This window comes from Antedon bifida, chromosome 2 (assembly GCF_963402885.1).
Source record: "Antedon bifida chromosome 2, ecAntBifi1.1, whole genome shotgun sequence".
NCBI lineage: Eukaryota > Metazoa > Echinodermata > Crinoidea > Comatulida > Antedonidae > Antedon > Antedon bifida.
In genome coordinates, this window is record NC_136227.1 from 7,874,990 (window position 1) to 7,895,040 (window position 20,051).

General features: G+C 31.0%; 1 protein-coding gene and 1 pseudogene across 3 annotated transcripts in view; one reads left to right on the top strand and one right to left on the bottom strand.

Moving 5' to 3' along the window:
- The window catches only part of LOC144836156 (pleckstrin homology domain-containing family G member 5-like), a 78,393-nt gene that overhangs the window by 41,042 nt on the left and 17,300 nt on the right, over positions 1 to 20,051 (bottom strand). For 2 of the 3 annotated variants that reach the window (XM_078691369.1, XM_078691368.1), the window contains exons 3-4: positions 19,831 to 19,957; positions 18,263 to 18,356 (exon numbers count right to left, since the gene is read on the bottom strand). In XM_078691369.1, the coding sequence (XP_078547495.1) occupies positions 18,263 to 18,356; positions 19,831 to 19,957 (221 nt within the window). Of the gene's footprint in view, positions 1 to 14,792; positions 14,817 to 18,262; positions 18,357 to 19,830; positions 19,958 to 20,051 lie in introns of all 3 variants that reach the window. The other variant, XM_078691367.1, reaches the window with a different exon arrangement.
- Positions 17,554 to 17,671, top strand: LOC144836541 (5S ribosomal RNA; annotated as a pseudogene).

A 20,051-nucleotide genomic window follows, 5' to 3' on the forward strand; every position in this document is an offset into this window, starting at 1 on the left:
AATTATGTCCTAAGGTCATCTAATGTCTAAGTTGAGGTCATAGGTCAGGTCATACTATAAACTATAAGTTAAGGTTTTTATGTCTTTAGACCATAATACCAAGTTTTTATGTGTTAGAGGTCATCTGATGATTAAGTTGAGGTCATACTGCAAACTAAATTAAGGTTTTTATGTCTTGAAGGTCATCTGATGGCTAGTTGCAGTCTTCTAATGATGCCTAAGATATCTGGGTCACCTGATGCCTAACAAGTTGAGGTCATGATGCTGATGCCTAAGCTGTTAGTTGAGGTTAATTGTTGACCATGTTGAGGCCATGTTGCTGATGCCTAAGCTTGGTCATCTGATGCCTAACAAGTTGAGGTCATGATGCTGATGCCTAAGTTGGTAGTTGAGGTTAATTGTTGAATACGTTGAGGTCATGTTGATGATGCCTAAGCTTGGTCACCTGATGCCTAACAAGTTGAGGTCAGGATTCTGATGTCTAAGTTGTTAGTTGAGGTTATCTGTTGCCTAAGTTGAGGTCATCTGAAGTCTAAGTATTAATTCTATTTAGGAGGACTGGAGTAAGGTACTGTACTGGTTTTTACACTTGGATTCAATCCACCAACATTCCATGATTCATTGTAATATGATAATCAATATTTGTTGAGCTTTATGAACGAGACACAAGTGCAACAAAATAAAATCAATAACTGTTAGTATGAATATTTGTACAACATACATAATATTTTGATGTCATACTAGTATCAATGGACTTGTAGCTTGGGGCTTTGGAAGATTGCCAGTCTCAATCTCATGGGCTTGGGTTCAAATCCCTGTCTCTTACACACAACTACATGTGTAGTGTACTGCGGTTTTGTATGTCACTTCCTGTTAATATTTTGAGGTGTAAACTGAATTGGGGTTGGAACCGGACTCTGTGACAGTGATTTAATTAGGTTGACACCTGGTCTCTGCAATTCAGTTTTAAGTAAATATTAAAAAAGACCAAATAATAATGATTTGAAATTCCTGATATTGGAGGATTTAGAGAGGAAGGGTTTGTGAGGAGGGGATGAAGTAATTTGACTAATTTTGACCAATGCAAAACATAGTTCAAAACTGAATACCCTGATTATGCAAATCGTACCGTTTATCTGACTAACTTATTAGTTCAAATGCGTAATGTTCTATTCTGTCATTATGATTGATGTTGAAACATTCCGTAGTAGACCCACAGGTTTTACATCTATTCTTGTTAATCTTAAATTATATTTATTTATTTATTCTAGGAAATGATTCATAAACTAAGGTAAGATTCGTCGATTAGTCATCTATTTTACATTTTCCAATACACAAATCAAATTAATATGTCATCTATTTTACATTTGTTCTTTCATCATTCAATCACTTTATATAATATACAAAATGTCTTATTATTATTTATTTTAAAATCGATAAAATAAAATCCTTCCTTCCGTTGTTGACAGCCCTAATAAGTTTTAAAAACAAATTAACTGTGTATGAATTAAAAATCATGTCATTTGTATGCATTCAAATATTGTCCCCCTAAAAAAAAAATTTTTTTTTTAAATGTTTTTTTTATGCCATTTATTCACTTTGACCAAAAAATTGGAGAAAAAAACAATTTACCAGAAAAAACTATAATTTAAAACAAAAATTAGTAAAATTGACTAGAAGTCAATGGGTTTTCAAAGATAAGTGAAAACATTCATTTTTTTCCCTATGGAAGTGGTCAACATTATTAAAACTGCGAAATGGTATATTGAAAGTCTTTTTAAAATCAATTTCCATTTTCATGTTTTTGGGGACAAAAACACAATTAAGCTGTTTAAACTTAGAGAACTACGGTAAGAAAATATGATAAATAATGAAACATTTTAAAACCTTTCCCATGACTTAAACAATTATAATATAATTATCTATTTTAATTGAACAATTTCTGAGATTAAACAATCAGTCTTATATAGTCCTTAAATGTCAAATTGTTCTGATATCCTATATATTGAACTTTTTTAATCAAGGAATTTCTAAATGAATGAATGAAGGAAGGTCATCATGAGGTCATTCTAAATCAATTTCCCAGTTAGAGCAATTTATGACATCATCAATAATAGAGACAATACAGTGTAGTCATACTGTACTTAAAATATTGAATACCATACCCAGAATTTACAAGCGGATTTTCATCATCTTGTTCAACATTCTGCCAAATGTGGACTAAGGCCCAAATTAGGTTTGCGAAAGATTTTGTAAGGGCTACAGGGCAGCTTGATAAATTGAAGAACAACATTTTAGCATCATAAGGGCCTTTATTTTAAAGCAATATGTGTTCTAGTAATCGCGATATAATGTAAAATATCCTACAGTGTCATAGTGTACGTGATTTCACAAAAAATCACAAATTTGATTCTGAGTGAATGAACATTTACAAAAAGATGTCATAACAGGAACGAAAGCAACCTCATTAACTCTTATTTTTCTCAATACACCATCAAACGTGAAGCTTTGTTTATGCAAACGTCTGTACCCTGTGGGAATAATGATTCCTTCATCATGACTGAAATTCTATTAAAAACGAGACAACATTGAGAATAAACGACTTACGACGCTTGAGGAAAGAATGAAAATGAATTTCTTCTCTAGTGAGAGGCTAAATGTAGATATTAATGAAAGTACTACATGAAGCTGTCTTAAATCCTATATTGGAGTTAGTGGTCTAAATCTGTACTGATTAGTGGACCTTTCGCAGTTAGAGGGCAACTTTTTGGGCAGTATACAGTAAATTTATAAAATTGGATTATTGCTAGGGAGTCATAAAGTTATAAAGCTAGGGGTCCCTAAAGCTGTACTTACTTTACTTGATAGTGGACCTTTCACTACTAATGTTAGAGGTAAAAGGGGGTAATGGTGATTTTTTAATCAATTTTATAAAGTTGTAATAACAGGTAGTCATTTTGATTATAAAGCTAGGTGGTATACTAGGCCTCTAAATCAGAGAAATATTGTATAATTATACAAATTTAACTATCAAGGAAAAAAATAGAGTATTATGAGAAATTCCTGGTTAAGCACAATGATTCTATTGGTTTTTCCCTGAAGTATAAAAACAAAGTGTAGTAGCAAATAGAGACCTTTAACAAAAATCTCATGCTCGGAAACATGCTCGTGCACAGAACGCACAACAAAAATAATACAATTTTTGTAGACACACCGAAATAAATTATAGCAGCTGAGAATTATTACTAAATTAAAATAAAGAAAGATCAGTGAATTCATAGCTGCGCTATTTAAGTTTAGTATTGTTTTAAGTTTAATTTGAAAACCAGGTCTCATGTTTAAAGAATTTACAATTAAACCTACTTTAAAGGTTTTACTAATTTCATGATTTCTTAACTTAAATTGTTGTATATGTCACTTAACATTTAAATAGCTTTATTTTATTGCCCAATAGGAGAGTTTAATTGGTTTCAGAAGGAGAGAACGACCAACGGACTTTGCAACCAAATTATATTTTTTCATTCTAATTAATTTAGAAAATTTGGCCCGATACAGTAGGTAGATTGAAAAATGAAATAAAAAGAAAAATGTTACTTAAAATAAAGATAAAATAATACAAGTAACTCCAAATATAGAGAACACATTTTTGGATGTATAAAGATGTCAAATGAAAAGTACATTAATGGAGAATTAAAAAAACAGGATACTCCAAAGTACAATGCCAGCCACACCTTTTGACACACTATCATTTTACGTTTCCATTTTTGAAAATACTCCTGACTAAAGCTCTGTCTACACTAGATCAAACTTTATGTGACAAGAAAATGTGATGTGCCCATATATGAGCATGATGATGTCATATCACTACCATATTTGGACACATCACACCTTTTTTTTGATAGTGTAGACAGAGCTTTAAAGTTATTTTTAATACGATAAACTAAACAATGTTATGCATCAATCTCATACAAAATAGTATTAATATACTTTATTTTTCCTTTCCTTTATGACTTTGTTATACCATAATATGCAAGCAATATGTCATTTAATAATGGTGTAGATCAGCTAATAATATTTTAACTAACAATAACATTAAATTTAAAAAAAACAAACAATTAATTGTGGTAAAATGGAATATTACCAAACAAGATTTTACTATCTCCTTGAGATCACAATGAATCAACACCATTATTTCATACAGTAATAAAATATTAATATTTTTATTATTAATTCCTGGAAATTGGGTCATTTCACTACTTTCTTAAAGCACCTTGCTTCTTTCCTTCACCACTTCACAAAACACTATTTATTATTTAAGAACCAAATTCATGACAGTTGTAATAGTCTAATTAAAACCATATATATGTACTTCCACAATCCAACCTGGATCAGCATTGGTGCAAATTGATATTTTAGGTTGTTTTTGTAGAACATGCTATTGTTAATTTCCTGGTGAAATTGTTTCTGTTTTTGTTTTGTATTTTTTATGTAATATCATGTCTATATACTATTATACTGTATATATTATAAACATCACAGGCACAGAATAAATTATAAACCGCCCAGCCATATACTGAAATTTAATTAATTAAATTGAAACAATAAAGATGAGAAAATCTGTGAGAAAGAGAAAATTCACCCTAATCGAGACTCAAACCTGGAGCCTTCTGCTTGATATGCAGATGTCCTAACCATTAGATCACTGAGGCTTTCATGGTATTGTTCAAACCCGTTTATATGTACTATCCGAAATAGGAAATGAATGAATGAATTATACTACAATACTCTGATATTAAAAGGTTTTATAAATCTATATTACCTATTTTTAAAGAATTATTAAAAAAAATGAAAGGTACATTATATCAGATTAATTTGTTTTTCCTTGGGCAGTCTATTTTAAATTATTCATATTTTATTAATAATTTCCATTTGTATATATACTGTATATCTATTTTACTCTGTGATCCAGGTGACCTACTTCTGATCGTCCATGTGAGGTGATTTACTTCAAATTTTATGAAATAAATGTTGACTGATATTACGGTCGAAAGTCTATATTCCAAAATTAAATATTTTGCCTTGAAATTACATAAAGCTGAATATATTACTACAGACATAATTCTCCTTTTAAGAAATTAATTGGATCATACAGTTACATGGCTACATTAATTCTATCTTAAATAGCTGAAAATCAAGCAGAACATATGATTGCTTTAAAGATGTATTGTCCCCCAAAAATCATGAAAAATAAAGATTTTTAAAATCGGACTTTGAATAGGCCATTTTGCCGTTTTAATGAAGTTGTTCACTTCCATAAGAAAAAAAACGGGGGAAAAAATTATTTCACCTATAAAAAGACAAAATAAACAGTTAAATTACCCAAAAACTCATTGTCTTCCAGACAATTTGACCCTTTTTTGCTTTAAATTACATTTTTCTCAGGTAAATAAATTTTTTTCAGACCCAATTTTTTGTGAGAGTGAATAACTATTATGTGACATTAAAATAACATATTCAACAAAAAAATTTAAAAAAATATTTTTTTAGGGGGACAATATATCTTTAAATAGGCATGTTGAATAGGGTCTGTTTTTAAAGTATAGCGTTGACTAAACCGTTTATTTAAAAGTAGATTATCAAAAATATAATTTTATATTGACCACATTTTTAGTTAGTTTTCTCCAAAAATCAGAGTTGTTGATAAAAAAATGTTGATATTACCCAAAATGCAATGCGCTCAGATCAAAGTCTGAAAAACGATCATTACACAGAAATAACTATAATAACCTTAGTTACACAGCAATAGCCAGTTAAATGGCATGCGGAGATGTTCGGACATGTTTCTTAACTCCTCACCTCGGCACAGGTTTGGGTCCAGACGACGACCAATGACACATCGATTGACCTGGCTTGGTCATCGGTCATCGCAAAGCTCCCTACTATTCCTTAGTTTAAAGTTGAGTATACTGTATTCCCTTTAAGATTTAATATTATGTTTTGATAGGATACAACCATTTTGTAATAGTTAAATTAAACGACACAATACTATTTATTGATGGCTATCATATATTCAGTTTATATGAAAATACATGTCTTAATTTTATCAGGTATTAAATTTACATTTACTAGACTACAGTGAATGTGTGAGAACAAAAATTAAACTAAGCCATATGGCTACAAAATAAATATCAACTCATTTAATAGGCAAATCCAAGGCCAGAAAATGTGATAAATCTATACTATGTTTAGTAATTAAAAATATATTTAGAACTAGTGTTTAATCTTATTGTTTGTTTAGGTAAAATTATACATTTTTCTTCTATTTCCAATAGTTTATGTCCAGTATTATAAAGGCAAATTGTGTAAACATGTGATGTATGAATCAATTGATCATATTTAGGTCATAATAAAGGGTTTGGTTAGAGTGAAAATGTTGGATAAATATATAAAATATGTAGAATATATTGTAAAATATGTTATAAACATATTCATTGCTGATATTATCAGTGATAATGACATAATGTTGAAATATTGAATCCTTTCATTAGTGTATACAATATTTAGTTACTGCAGTAAGTGCAGTAGAATAATTTTACATGGTTCCTTAACAGAAGAGTTCAATCAACTTTTAAATAAGTAAAATTTTATGAACATATTCATTGCTGCTATAATGACATCATGATGAAATATTGAATCGTAGTCATTAGTGTATACACAATCTAGTTACTGCAGTAACTGCACTAGATCATGGTCCTTTAACTGAAGAGTTCAATCAACTTTTTAAGTAAAACCTTGAATGTTAATTGTTATGAAAATTATTCATTGCTGATGATGACATAATATTTAAATATTGAATCCTCTCCTTATGGCCTAGCTCTCATCACTTAAATGTATCATATCTTACATAAAGATATGTATCAAATTATATAATAATTCTTTTTAAATGACACTTAATATAATTGACGATTCGTATAACAACAGTTTCCTGAGCAGCTGCTTATAGCTCTTTTATCTGATCTATTTCTATTTATACAGAGATGGGTTTATTGTCGGTTATTACTATACATTGATATTATCTATTGCCGACATAAAGTCTAATATAAAGTGCAATAAAAATAAATGGTTAACAAACTTTATGGTATATTTATATAATAATTAAAAGGAAAGCAAATTTTAGATTTTGTATGCAGTTTATAGCGTGATTAAATGATGATGAAATTGAGTATTAAACTTTGTTGTGATTTATGTAATTCTACAAATAAAATAGGACTGAAAATGTTGAGAATTGTTTTGATCTGTTTGATCTTTCTAACAATCTGATAGGCTTGACATCGTTTTCCATATAAGTACAGTTTTTACAATTAAGTGTCACCAGCACACAAAATAAGGGCAGGGAAAAATAACAGCAAATAAAGAGGCAATTAAAAGTTAATGACTATTTGCTATTTTAATTGTATTAGTTATAAGAATCAGATAAGCTATATTTTTCACACAATTTTAGTCGCATGCAAACGCGACTCTATACAGCTCACTATGTCGGTCGGTCGGTAAACAGTAACTCAAATTTCTGCACACGACTGCAGCCATGTATATGGCCTTGTTAATATTACATACAGTATTTACACAAAAAACACCACCAAAAAATAGCAATAACAAAATTAAACAAAACCATGTTTATGTTAAATTTAGGAAATTTTAGAATGATAACTTCCATTCTCTATCCAATAATACGTGTTGGGGGAGGAGGGGGTGTGGGTAATTGTTATGATCACATTAGAAATATTAGATTGTAGATTTGCATATCATCATACCTCCCTCTGTTAAAAAACATTTTAATAGTTAATTTGTAAAAATACTACCCATCATGCAAGTTGGATAATACTGTACAGTATGTCTTTTTTAATGTATTCTTCAATATTAATTTTTAATTTTTAAAATCTAGACATTCATTCAGATGTTTATAATATTTTACAATATATATTTTATAACAAAATTATTTTATGTTTTCAAAAATAACCAGAAAGCCAACAAACCCCTCATCTTTTTCACGAAATGTCAACGTTGCAACTGTATGTCTACGAACAAGTTGCTTATTCGGAGACATCTTGTCCAGGCCGATGGATTCTGCCACATGTCCTACTCAACAAACTTTCTTGCACAGGCTAGAGCAAGCCAGGTCCCAGATGTCGAAAGGAAATCCTGTAGGTGAATCCTCTAGCCTAACGTCCAGGAACTAACAAAACTAAATGTACAACACAATTGATAATACCAGCATACAGCGAAGGTCAGTAGTAATCTCGATATAATATCCACAGAATATCCAATCGAGGCCTCTTGAAATAGACTAATCCCAAAGAAGACAATTACAACTTATGGTTATTAATATCTAAACATGTGTTATGGTCACAGACGTGTAAAGAACATATAAACAAAGCATGTGGTGCCTGAACATATGAGAAAAAAACTCAATTATGATAATATTTATGATGCTAGTTTTATTGCATATGGTGAGATATTTGAAACTAATAAAGCGTACCCTCAATGTATATTGCTTTAATATGTACAGTGTGTATGGTTGAGATGTTGTGCAGTTTAAAGTTGACCAGATTTTAATACGAACATCTGTTTCTATGGGGATAAATATTATAACGCTAGTATTTTTCAATAATAGTGATATATTTCAAATATTAATATTACAAAGTTAATAAGTTTCCACATTTTAAGCAAGATACCTAGAATTTTAGACATAGTTTTAAGTGATATATTACCATTTTATAATCCCTTATTATTATTAACCATTTTTAATAAAATCTGTACAAATATAATCCAATAATTAATTAAAAACATGAAAATATATTCAATGACTTTATTTATTTATTACTTTAATTGTTAAAGTTATATTATCTCCCTCAAAAAAATAATTTGTTATAATCATTTTTGTTGAATATGAATGTATAATATTATAATATATTTGAATGAAAAAAAAAAGTAAATTGTCTGTCAGGCAATTTTGGTTCAATTTAACAGTTTACACTGTATGCTCATTTATTTTCGTTCACTATTTTTCTAAACAATTTAATTAACTTTATTAAAACTGTAAAACGGCATATTCAAAGTCTTATCTTCACTTTTCATATTTTTTGGGGACAATTACATTCTAAATTCATTATTAAATATCAAAGATTACATATTTATTTTTGTTCATGGAAATTGAAATCTGAGCATTATTTCATGAACCAGGAAGTAGTGACAATATTAATCTAAAAGTATGCTTCTACTGGATAGGAGGAAGGCTGGCTGGCTATGGGCTTGAAAAGCATGTACAAATTTTAGACCCTAACCCTACATTCCGACCCCTATTTAAAAATTCTGGATCCTCCACTGGCTGAGATGAGTTTAGGGATTAGTTGATCTAACAGGAAGTAATTCTTATACACTAAATAATATTCAATGGAACCAGTGAGATGTCACAACAAAACAAGATGTACACTGCAGTTGACTTTACCTGTACATGAACTTATGAACAATACTTTCAACATAGAATCTAACTGTTACATTATACTACATTAAGTAGTAATCCAAGGCATGTCACACCACTCTAAAGCTGTCCGCAACAAACTATTCTTTCCTCATTAAATCTAAAAATATCTTGATCTGCAGTAATAACAAAAGTCAAATTTTGAGAATGAAAACAAGACAGTCAGTTTCAATAATTATTTGAAGTTGATTTCTACAAAAACAAAATGTTACATTTGTCTAATTGACAAATTGTTTACAAATAGCTTGTTAAAAGACTAAATAAAAACATCTAGATTTAGACATTTTTAAACTATTAATATCAGAGTTCATGGGAAAATGTTTGATTTTTGTTTTCTAGTCAAGTTCCATACATCTAGCATGAGACTCTTTGGCCCAACTTTAAGCTTTCAAAATCTCGCACTTTTTCACTATTAATCTCATTTTTTGTTCTCAAATTACTTGTAAACATCAAAATTCTATTGTTATATCAATATCATGCCTAGAATCACGGATCTTAGGCCTCATTCAACATTAAATTAATCTTTATAACTGGGGAATCTCAGCAGTGACCTCAAACTTTAAATTTATGTAATTTTAAGTATTTAGTTTAATTATTTATCTTGTTCCACTTAGTTTACATAGATACAAACATAACTGCTATCTATCCAAAGTAATTTTATATTTTTACGTTAATTTTATAAAGATCAATTCAGATCCGTTTAAAAAGTAATGCCTTATAGTTCTATTATGTTCTTGGTTCTTATGTGTACAATACATTATATTGATGTTTAGATGTAACTACTGTGTTGGACAGAGGTGGATAACAGTTTCCACCCAGACAAAAGGAGTATATAAGCTATTGAAAGACCTTACAGCCAGCCTACAATATTTTTAACGTAGCACCAATCCAAGAAACCTGTGGGTATCTGAAAGTACTGTATTGTACTGTACCAACCTCCACCATCCTATTATATTACCTCATTGCTCCTTCCCACACATTTGTCAGGGCAATGACCTTATATTCAAATGACTTAAACAACCTGTGTCAATTTACTGCCCCCTACACCCAAACACACACACCCCTGCTTCCTCCCATTGGTCAGAGCAATGACCTTATATTCAAACTAATTATACAACCTATGTCAATTACCTGAACCAACACCCCCCCCCCCCCAACCCCAAACACACACACAACCCCTGCTTCCTCCCATTGGTCAGAGCAATAACCTTATATTTTAACTAATTAAACAACCTGTGTCAATTTACTGCCTCCTACCCACAAACACACACACACACCCCTGCTTCCTCCCATTGGTCAGAGCAATGAACCTTATATTCAAACTAATTAAACAACCTGTGTCAATTAACTGTCCTTCCCCCAACCCCAAACACACCACCCTTCCCCTCATTGGTCAGAGCAGAACCTTATATTCAAACTAATTAAACAACCTGTGTCAATTAACTGCCCTCCCCCCAACCCCAAACACACCACCCTTCCCCTCATTGGTCAGAGCAATGAACCTTATATTCAAACTAATTAAACAACCTGTGTCAATTAACTGAACCCGCCACCCCCACCTCCCCCACTCCCAAACACAAACACCACCCTTCCTCCCATTGGTTAGAGCCATGACCTTATATTCGAACTAAAAAATCTATAATATTCTCTCCAAGTATTAACGTGCAAGGAATTCATAATAGAAATTGTCTGATGTTGCGACACGACAATGGAACCCCTCAGGGAACGGAAGAGGTAACGCATTATGTACGTGATTGATTCTTTAGCTATTAAAATGGCGCCTTGAGTAGCGTACTAGAGATGGATACGCATCATAAAATAAGGAATAATTATGCTAATTATTTTAGAAAATTAATTATTCTTATGAGGTACTGTACTAACATATTCTAGGACAAAACAATCTTAGTATGAATTGTATTCCAAATAGAGAAACCTTTATTTTATGTTGTACAAATTCATTCTTGTCAGAGGAGTTCTAATAGTATAAAAATGTACAACCACTTGATTCTGTTTCAATTAAATATTGTTTTTTCCTAGAAAAATGTAATTTAATTGTGAATGTGATGAAAAATGTCTTTTTTACATTTTACAAATGACTATAATACTGTATCTGTAATAGAGGTATCATTGAAACTCAACTTGGCAATAATGCAACTCAACTATTATACTGAACTAAACACGCAATTTTCTCCTTTCAATATTTGAGAGACCTCAAATAGCAAGTTACGAATTACAAAATCTGAATTACAAAATCTTTTCCTAAATTTATTCAAACATTTTCAAAGTGTTTACTGATTAAATACAAACGAATTCCCAAACGTGGTATAAATATTTTCCTAAAGTAGAAAGCACATCCCTATACGTGCAGAACTGTGGGCTAGTGTATCATGTACACATAGACGACGTACTTATTGAAGGGTGACCGAATGCAATATAGTCATTATCCTAGGTCGTTATGCGGAAACACATTTTAACGGGTGTAATTAATCGGTTAATTAATAAAACCATATTTGGAAAGAAAATGCAATAAAAATAATTAGTGTTGGTGTAAAACATAGCGAAATGGAATATCAGAAGGCATTTTAGTTTAACGACTCAAAAACAAAATTATGCGACGAAAGATATACAGATGTCATTACAGGCGGGGGAAAACATGTTTACAGGTCATGAAGGAGGATCTGGATTCTGCATCTGTTCTTGCTTTTTACTCTTAGTCGAGATCGTAACCCTCTTATTGTGTTATTAAATATTTTTTTTAAAATCAGCAATAAAAAAAACCCCACCGACTGACCCTATTGTTTCAATTGATGCTTTTAAATGGACGAGACGGAAGAGGAAACAGAACAGAAAGAGGAAGAAAGTACATATTGATAAATATTTGCGATTCACTTGAAATCTTATCTAGATAAAATATTTTACCTAAAAGTATTACTAATATTATCATTTATAATATTTCTTTTATTTTGTGAATCTATATTTAATATAGCACTAAACCCAACATTTTGAACTCATCTCCTCCTAAACCAAGAGTCTGATACTAGCACCATTTAATATTATTTATTAATTATTATATTAAATACCCTTTTAAGTTTTATCCATTAAGTTATGTTAGAATGGCGAATTTGTATGAAAAATGTGTTTTTTTAGATCAATGTTTTTGTCAAAATGACTTATCCTATGACAACTATTGGCTTTGTAAAGAAAGTTCAATAAAATACATTTCATTTCGACAGATTTTTATTTGACTTCTTTTCATTTGAAAATCTTTACAAATGATAGCTGAGAAGTTTCCAAAATCTTTGAACAAACATCTGCCCACTGAGGAGAACTACATACTAAAAGTGTCTATTACTTCAGAATCACTCTTTATGGCCCAAGGACAAACATGGCATTTACTCAGCTAACACAGTACAAGCTGTAAAAAAAATTATCATGGGGCCTCAAAATATTTTAACTTTGGACTTGGAAGCAATTACATAGAAAAATGTTATATTTTTTTTAATGATCTTCTTCGGCAAGATAGGGTTATAAAATACATTTCAAATACTTATACAAGAAATACATTAAAAATAATTATAAAATGCATTAAAATATGATGTGGCGGTTTACATTCTGAAACTATTGGAGTTGTATAGGATTAACAATTTCATGGAGGAAAAAAAAGAGTTAATGATCACACAAGCTATAGTTACATCAGTTTTTAACTCCGATATTATTTGGATCAACCTAACTCTCTATGTACGCTTGTGAACACAGAAATAATCTTGCACTGTGAGAATCAGAAATATCTTAAAATAGTGTGTTGACAATGTTATCCCTCTTACTCTTAGTGCATTCCATTCAATAATCACCTTTGATAAGACTAATATTAGATTCCTTAAATTCTTAATTAATTAACGATATACTTTTGCAAACAAATATTCTGTATGATTAAAACAATTCAAAATCTACCTTTTTCTCCTTTTCGCACTAGTGTCCGCAGTAAATAGACAGAGTGTGACTAGAACAGAAATATCCACAAAGATTTCCTTGTTTTATTACAGTCAGCATGCAGTGAAATGAAATACAATACACAGTTTGACAAGAACTGTCAGAAGGATAAAGCATAACAAGTAACCATAGCAGTGACTATATGGATAGAGGGCGCCAGGCATTTAAAATACAACATGTGCACAGTGTCTATTAACATTATTAATGGACCTGGATAAACATGACTTGTGAAAGATTGAATCTAATTGGTCCAATGGGAGTATAATTGACTCTGTATGATCTATGTTCAATGCGGATTTAAGCTGGAATTTAAATGACAGATCAAATGGAAAAACATTCTAAAAATAAGCTGAACAATTTTAAATTATGTTCTTTTTCATTGCTATGCTCTACTAAGCTGCTATAGAAAAAAAGGAAAGGGTTTTTTTTTGTTTGTTTTTAAATAAAAATATCATTTACAAATACATACGATGAAAATCATACTACATGGAAAACAAGACATTTGGCCATCAGATCGGAGTTTGTCCTAATTTAACTGTAGTACAATACATTTTCTATTAATAAAAAACAAGATGAAAGAACAAGATTTTACAACATTTCTATAGCATTTGGTTCTGAAAATGAATTGCAAAGGATTTTGGTTTTTTTTACTGTTTAAATAAGCAGCTTTAAAATGGAAAACATGAAAAAAAAGTTAAAAGAACAAGAAAAAGTACTTTGAAAAATTAAAGTTGCATATATGCAATAAATAAAAAAGATATTTAAGGAAACCTAAAAATTAAAATTGTTCAAGCAACTCTGGAATACCTGTCACAACGAAGGAGGGATACCATGACCCAACCTTTCCCAATGCCCTCAATCTGTCCTTCCCTCTCTTGATGATACACATTTGTAATACAGTGCGCAATTCTCCACAAAAAGTCGACCAAGGAATTATTTTTTTGAGGAAGCAAAATCAGGAAGCATTATTCATGCACAAAAAAAGATTTAAAATGGTAAGCGTTGGCTATTTAATGATTTAATCTTTAAAACATTTTTTTTGGACAAAGATGGGCAGTGTGTTTCATACATACAGAATACAAAATCATGAGTGGTGGTTGATGAAGGAATTATGAAGTTCGATCCATGCAACCTTAGCGCACAAGATGGTATAATTTACAAAGGTAGCATAAAATTTAAAAGAAAAAAGATGCAAGAGATTTTAAAACAAGTACAAAAAATACCAATGAAGATAATATCTTAAAAAATACTGTTTATTTCTTACCGGTATGATCTATAGAAACGATATCTGTAGAAGAATAGAGATTTATAGTTTATTTTACAATAAATATATCAGGGAAAGCTTGGTCTCCATTTTAGAATCAATGAAAATTAGAAATAAAATTGTGGTGAAGTCTCTACCCGAATAAGACTTAATATTGAAATAAATCATTTTATTATGTATTTTAACTACTTAACAAACACTGTAAAAAATCTTTGTGAAACATACAATTGAGAAAAATGCTTAAAAAATAAATAGATTTTTTTAAGCTACAGTACATTGTAGAGTATAAATTTGAATACAATATAGCATTCTCAATACTACAGGTTGCCATCAATTATAGTATGTTCTGATAATAACTTTAAAAATTATAAAAAGCCCTCTCTCCATAGCAATCAATACTGTACATCTTTCTTTAATTAGTATGCCAATATTATAATAAAAATGTTATAGCACCCTCTACACTCTCAGACCTCTATCATATACTCTTTTCAAATCTGCATAAATTGTTACAACTTGTTTTGGACATTTGTAGAAGTTTATGCATCGTTTTGACAAATTAAGTTTGGCGAGGTTTGTGAACTCCGTGAATAAAATAACAATCTTTGGTTGCTTTGAAGTCATGTGATTAAACTCCAGTAAGTTTAGAAAACAATCCCAAACTTCTCCAAAGAGTGGCAAACTCATATGCAAACCAACATTCAGTAAAGTTTGATATTTAACACCTAAAAGATTCATGTCATTTGATTGGACAATTGTGGGTCACATGATAATCATAAGCACCTTCGTGAAAATAGAATTTCATCTTTCACCTCATGAAATTATTTGTACTATTCCACTCATAAACATTCATTATTTGTATACTAGTGTACACATAGCATTAAAAGGCTCTTTAGTGTATCATGAATATTATGATATTGTAAAACATTTCACTTAAATACCAGGATATGAAGTTAACAGCTACAACAATCAAGCATCTGTCACTGAACATTCTCCTTCAAACTAAACCAGGAACCAAGGAGTTTACAGGAAACAATACATAATACTACTGGGTCTTACAAATTATCCAGTTTCCTTTATATAACAAGACTTCAGGGACCTCAAAATGAGTTTTAAATCTGCTCAGGGATCCTGTTTATGTATAGGTTGACATGTGGTGTAACTCAAGAAGAAAATTGATCCTATAAGTAAGGGGAATCCCCTGTTCATTTGTTGATTCGAGTTGTAGTAGTACCAAGGTGGTGTACCACCAGCTGATATAAAGATGTATAAATAAGTATTTAGTCATACTTGACAAATTTCATATTTGAAACACCCAGGATTTCGAAAGTTACTTTCTACAAAATTTCTAAAAACTCTTTCGCACTGGTGAAAGTGATGAACTTCGGAGTTCAGATTGAAATTTTTAGCCAGCGTGGTTTAGATACCTTGGTCAGTTCAACTGGGCAGGCGTGGGTGGTAAAATTAACCATTGGTCTTTGGTTAATTTAACACTAGAGAATTGTAGGGCTCGAGCATTTAGATTGAACTTTTTTTGTTATAAAAATAGACTGCGCCTAAGTTAGTTTGACCAAATTAAGTCCAGTGCAAACGTGGCTTAAAGTTGTCTTTACAACATATTTAAGAATACACAATATGCTGCTGGCACCTAAAGCCTCGATCACACTGAACTCAATTTGACCAAGAAAAGTCCAATCCTAACACTGGCTACGATTCCTAAAGGAAATTAAGTGTAATGGTTACTTTTACCAACCACTGCCTGTCCAGTAGAAATTACCATGGTCTCGGTAAAAATTAAGAATGAGAACTTCCTCGAATCCAGTCAGTTGATCATGGAAACCAAACGAACATCACAGGATAACTTTAAATTTATGTTCAAAAGGAACATGATTTGCATAGAATTCTCATAAAATCCTATGTTTATATATGGAAGTTCCCAAAAAAAATATTTGGAAATCTGCCCAGAGCACATATTGTTGTTCTTTTATTACAAAATGAAAGTGACAGGGAAATTCCCAAGTTACATCATGGGATAAAAATGACCAGCACATTTTACATTCCCATCGATTCCAGCCCTACTATCACTTGGTAAATGTGTGAGGTGTCATTGGTATTTCAAAGTAATTAATCAGATTTCATTGATTATGATTTAAACTAAAATCTTCACTTAAATTTGCAACTATTTAAAATTAGACAAAAACCACATTGTTAGTTTTATGGCAGGAAACATGTGGGATTTTGTATTACTAAGCTTTAGTATTATCCAATGAATTTATTCAGAATAAAATCAATAGATTTGATTTGTAAATCTCTACACCACATAACTTGGCAAAGTATGTAGCAATTTGTGTGAAAACAATGGAATATGTCATTGAACTTTGTGGAAAATTTGTACAAAGTTTGTGAAAGTAGACTGGTGGTATTGAAATCAATATAAATCATACCAAAGCAAACCATTTTATAGAATGAAATGCTACATGTACAGTAGGTGTTTAATTTATACATATAGAATACTGTAGTATACTAAAAACTGAATATGTATGTATAGCGCACCAAGCTGTCATTTATTCAGAAATAAAGATATCTTAGTTTAAAACTAAGATATCTCTAATAGAGATATTTCTATTTAAAACTAAAGATATATCTCTATTTAAAACTAAGATATCTCTATTAAAAACTAAGATATCTCTATTAAAAACTAAGATATCTCTATTAAAAACTAAGATATCTCTATTTAAAACTAAGATATCTCTATTAAAAACTAAAATACGGCTTTACCACGTTGAAACACTGGTTCTCGTCAGATCACCGAAGTTAAGCAACGTTGGGCCTGGTTAGAGCTTGGATGGGAGACCATCTGGGAATAGCGGGTGCTGTATACGGAGCTGGGGTTCCGTTAGGCATTTGAAATCAGCACTGCTGACTCTTATGGCAGCCTCTGCATCTAGTATCTGCCTCAGACCTCTGGTCAAGGTGGGCACTGGATGAGAGACGCCCTTGATCAATGTTAGGACCAATCAAGTTGCTTTAAACAGTCCTGGCTTTGTTTGTATCAAACCTGTTAGTGGCGGTAATTATCGCTGTTGTTTTCGATTGAATAAAATTAAAAAAAATAAAAAAAAAGGTATCTCTATTAAAAACTAAGATATCTCTATTAAAACTAAGATATCTCTATTGGTTGAATAATGACAGCTTGGCGCACCATACTCACGTGATATTAATTTGATTTTATGAAATAATCATGCTCTGAAAATTATTTTTTTATTAATTTCAAAATGATAATTTTGGGACAAGTGTTTGAACTAGAAGGTACAAATTCATCCCCCTCACGTCCTAGGAAAAATTCATTGTGCTTCCTTACTTTATCCTCTCGACACAGACAGCTTTCATAGTTTTTAGGTCCAGACGACAAACGACGACAAATCAATGTATAGGTCAGAGGTCAAAACAAAAAATAATTATAAAAAACTTACAGATCATTTACGTCATCTTGCAAGTCTTGATCTGAACTAGGGTCCATGTTAGCTGGTGCAGACTTGCTGGATAATCCTCTTAGAAAATCAGACTCTATAAAATAAAAATAACTCTGCTATTAGCTGGAAATCTAGTTAGTTAGGTCGAGCAAGACACTATGAGAGGAGTCTAGGAATATTGTGCATTAACAAGGAAAAACTTTGATTTTAGCTAATTCTAGAAAGGCATCTTCAATCAAAAAAATTAAGGGGACACTTTCCGGTGAAATATATGAAGCAAAACATATGATTTAATAACAGATCCATATAACCAATCTCTATTAAGGGGACACTTTGTTGGGTCTTGAAGGTGCTAAATTTAAATAGGAATTATTAATTAACTAAAATTATTTTAAAAATAGTTATATATAACTACTTTCTATAGAATACAGTATGTTTGACAATTGTACACTTGTTTAAAAATGAAAATGTCATGTACTATATGTGATAGCTGTTTTTAAATGCTGTAATTGGCCCTTAGAGCAATTAAAGAAAATGACATTTTTATAGTTGTACTGTAATTATCAAAAAAACAATATAAAACAATTGTGATTGCAAAAACAATCAATAGGAATTATTGAATAATACATTCAATTTCTCATTTCTCAGAAAGAGAGTGTTTACAAGGATCAGAAATGTGTAACATTTAACTCACTATATTGTACAACTACAAGCTTCTTTCATCTCAATGTTCAACTTTTAGTTTCACCGAGATAACCATCCACCCTCCCTTGATGAGACACAGTTTCAATATGACTCAACGAAGGGAGAAAAATGGGATAAAGTTTAGGACACAATATAGATGGCATCCACTCTAGACGATTTCTTATCTATTAGCTATTTAATGCCAACGAATCAACAAATTTTAATATAATTATGTAATTAATTAATCAATTAATTATAAGTGAATTGTTGGTGTGAAAATGTGAACGTTCAACCAGTCTGAAATGAATCATGGAACATCCTTACTTTCATTTTTCGTAAGATTTTGTCTGGAAAAAATATCCAAGAAAGTTCACCATGATATAGGTTTAAAAAAACATCTACAAATATCATATGTATAGCAGTTGCCCAACTACATACCTCACACGATTGGTTCTGTATGTCCATGTCCTGGGTATGCATTTCTACTCCTGGGTTGGCAGTTGTAGATCCAGGATTTTTAAAAATGGTGAAATGAAGGCCGAGCTTAATTTGGTGTCCTATCTTTTGCATTACTATTTGCAAAATTTAGGGGGACCCTGAGACGGCTTGGATCCGCCCCTGGTGGATATTTATACTACTGCGTGGAGGTTGAAAGACAATATGTGCTTTGTTTAAATTTCCATATTGTCATGAATGATAAAGGTTAAAAAGATCCCAACCCTCTGTTCGGTTCTTATATTCCCCAAGTTTTTTTTTTGTTGTAGTTTAACATTTTCGGTTTTTACATTGTGGCAATGATATTATTTCTAATAAAATGAAATTTAACATTCTAGATCTACTCATCTACAAACCACACGTCTCTCTCATAGAAATAATTATCCTACCTTGGCGAACATTTAGTCTGGTGTGACTTTTGAACTGCTCGGCCGAGTGAATCGTCTGGTCACAAATCACGCACAACATCAGCTCCTCGTTGTTGTTCTGCGATGTGCAACTGGTGTTGTGACACGACTAAAAAAAACAGAAAAAAATGATGTTTTTTCAAAACTAAATAGTAATACTGAAGATACTGATTTTGACAATAATCATGATTAAGATATTGACT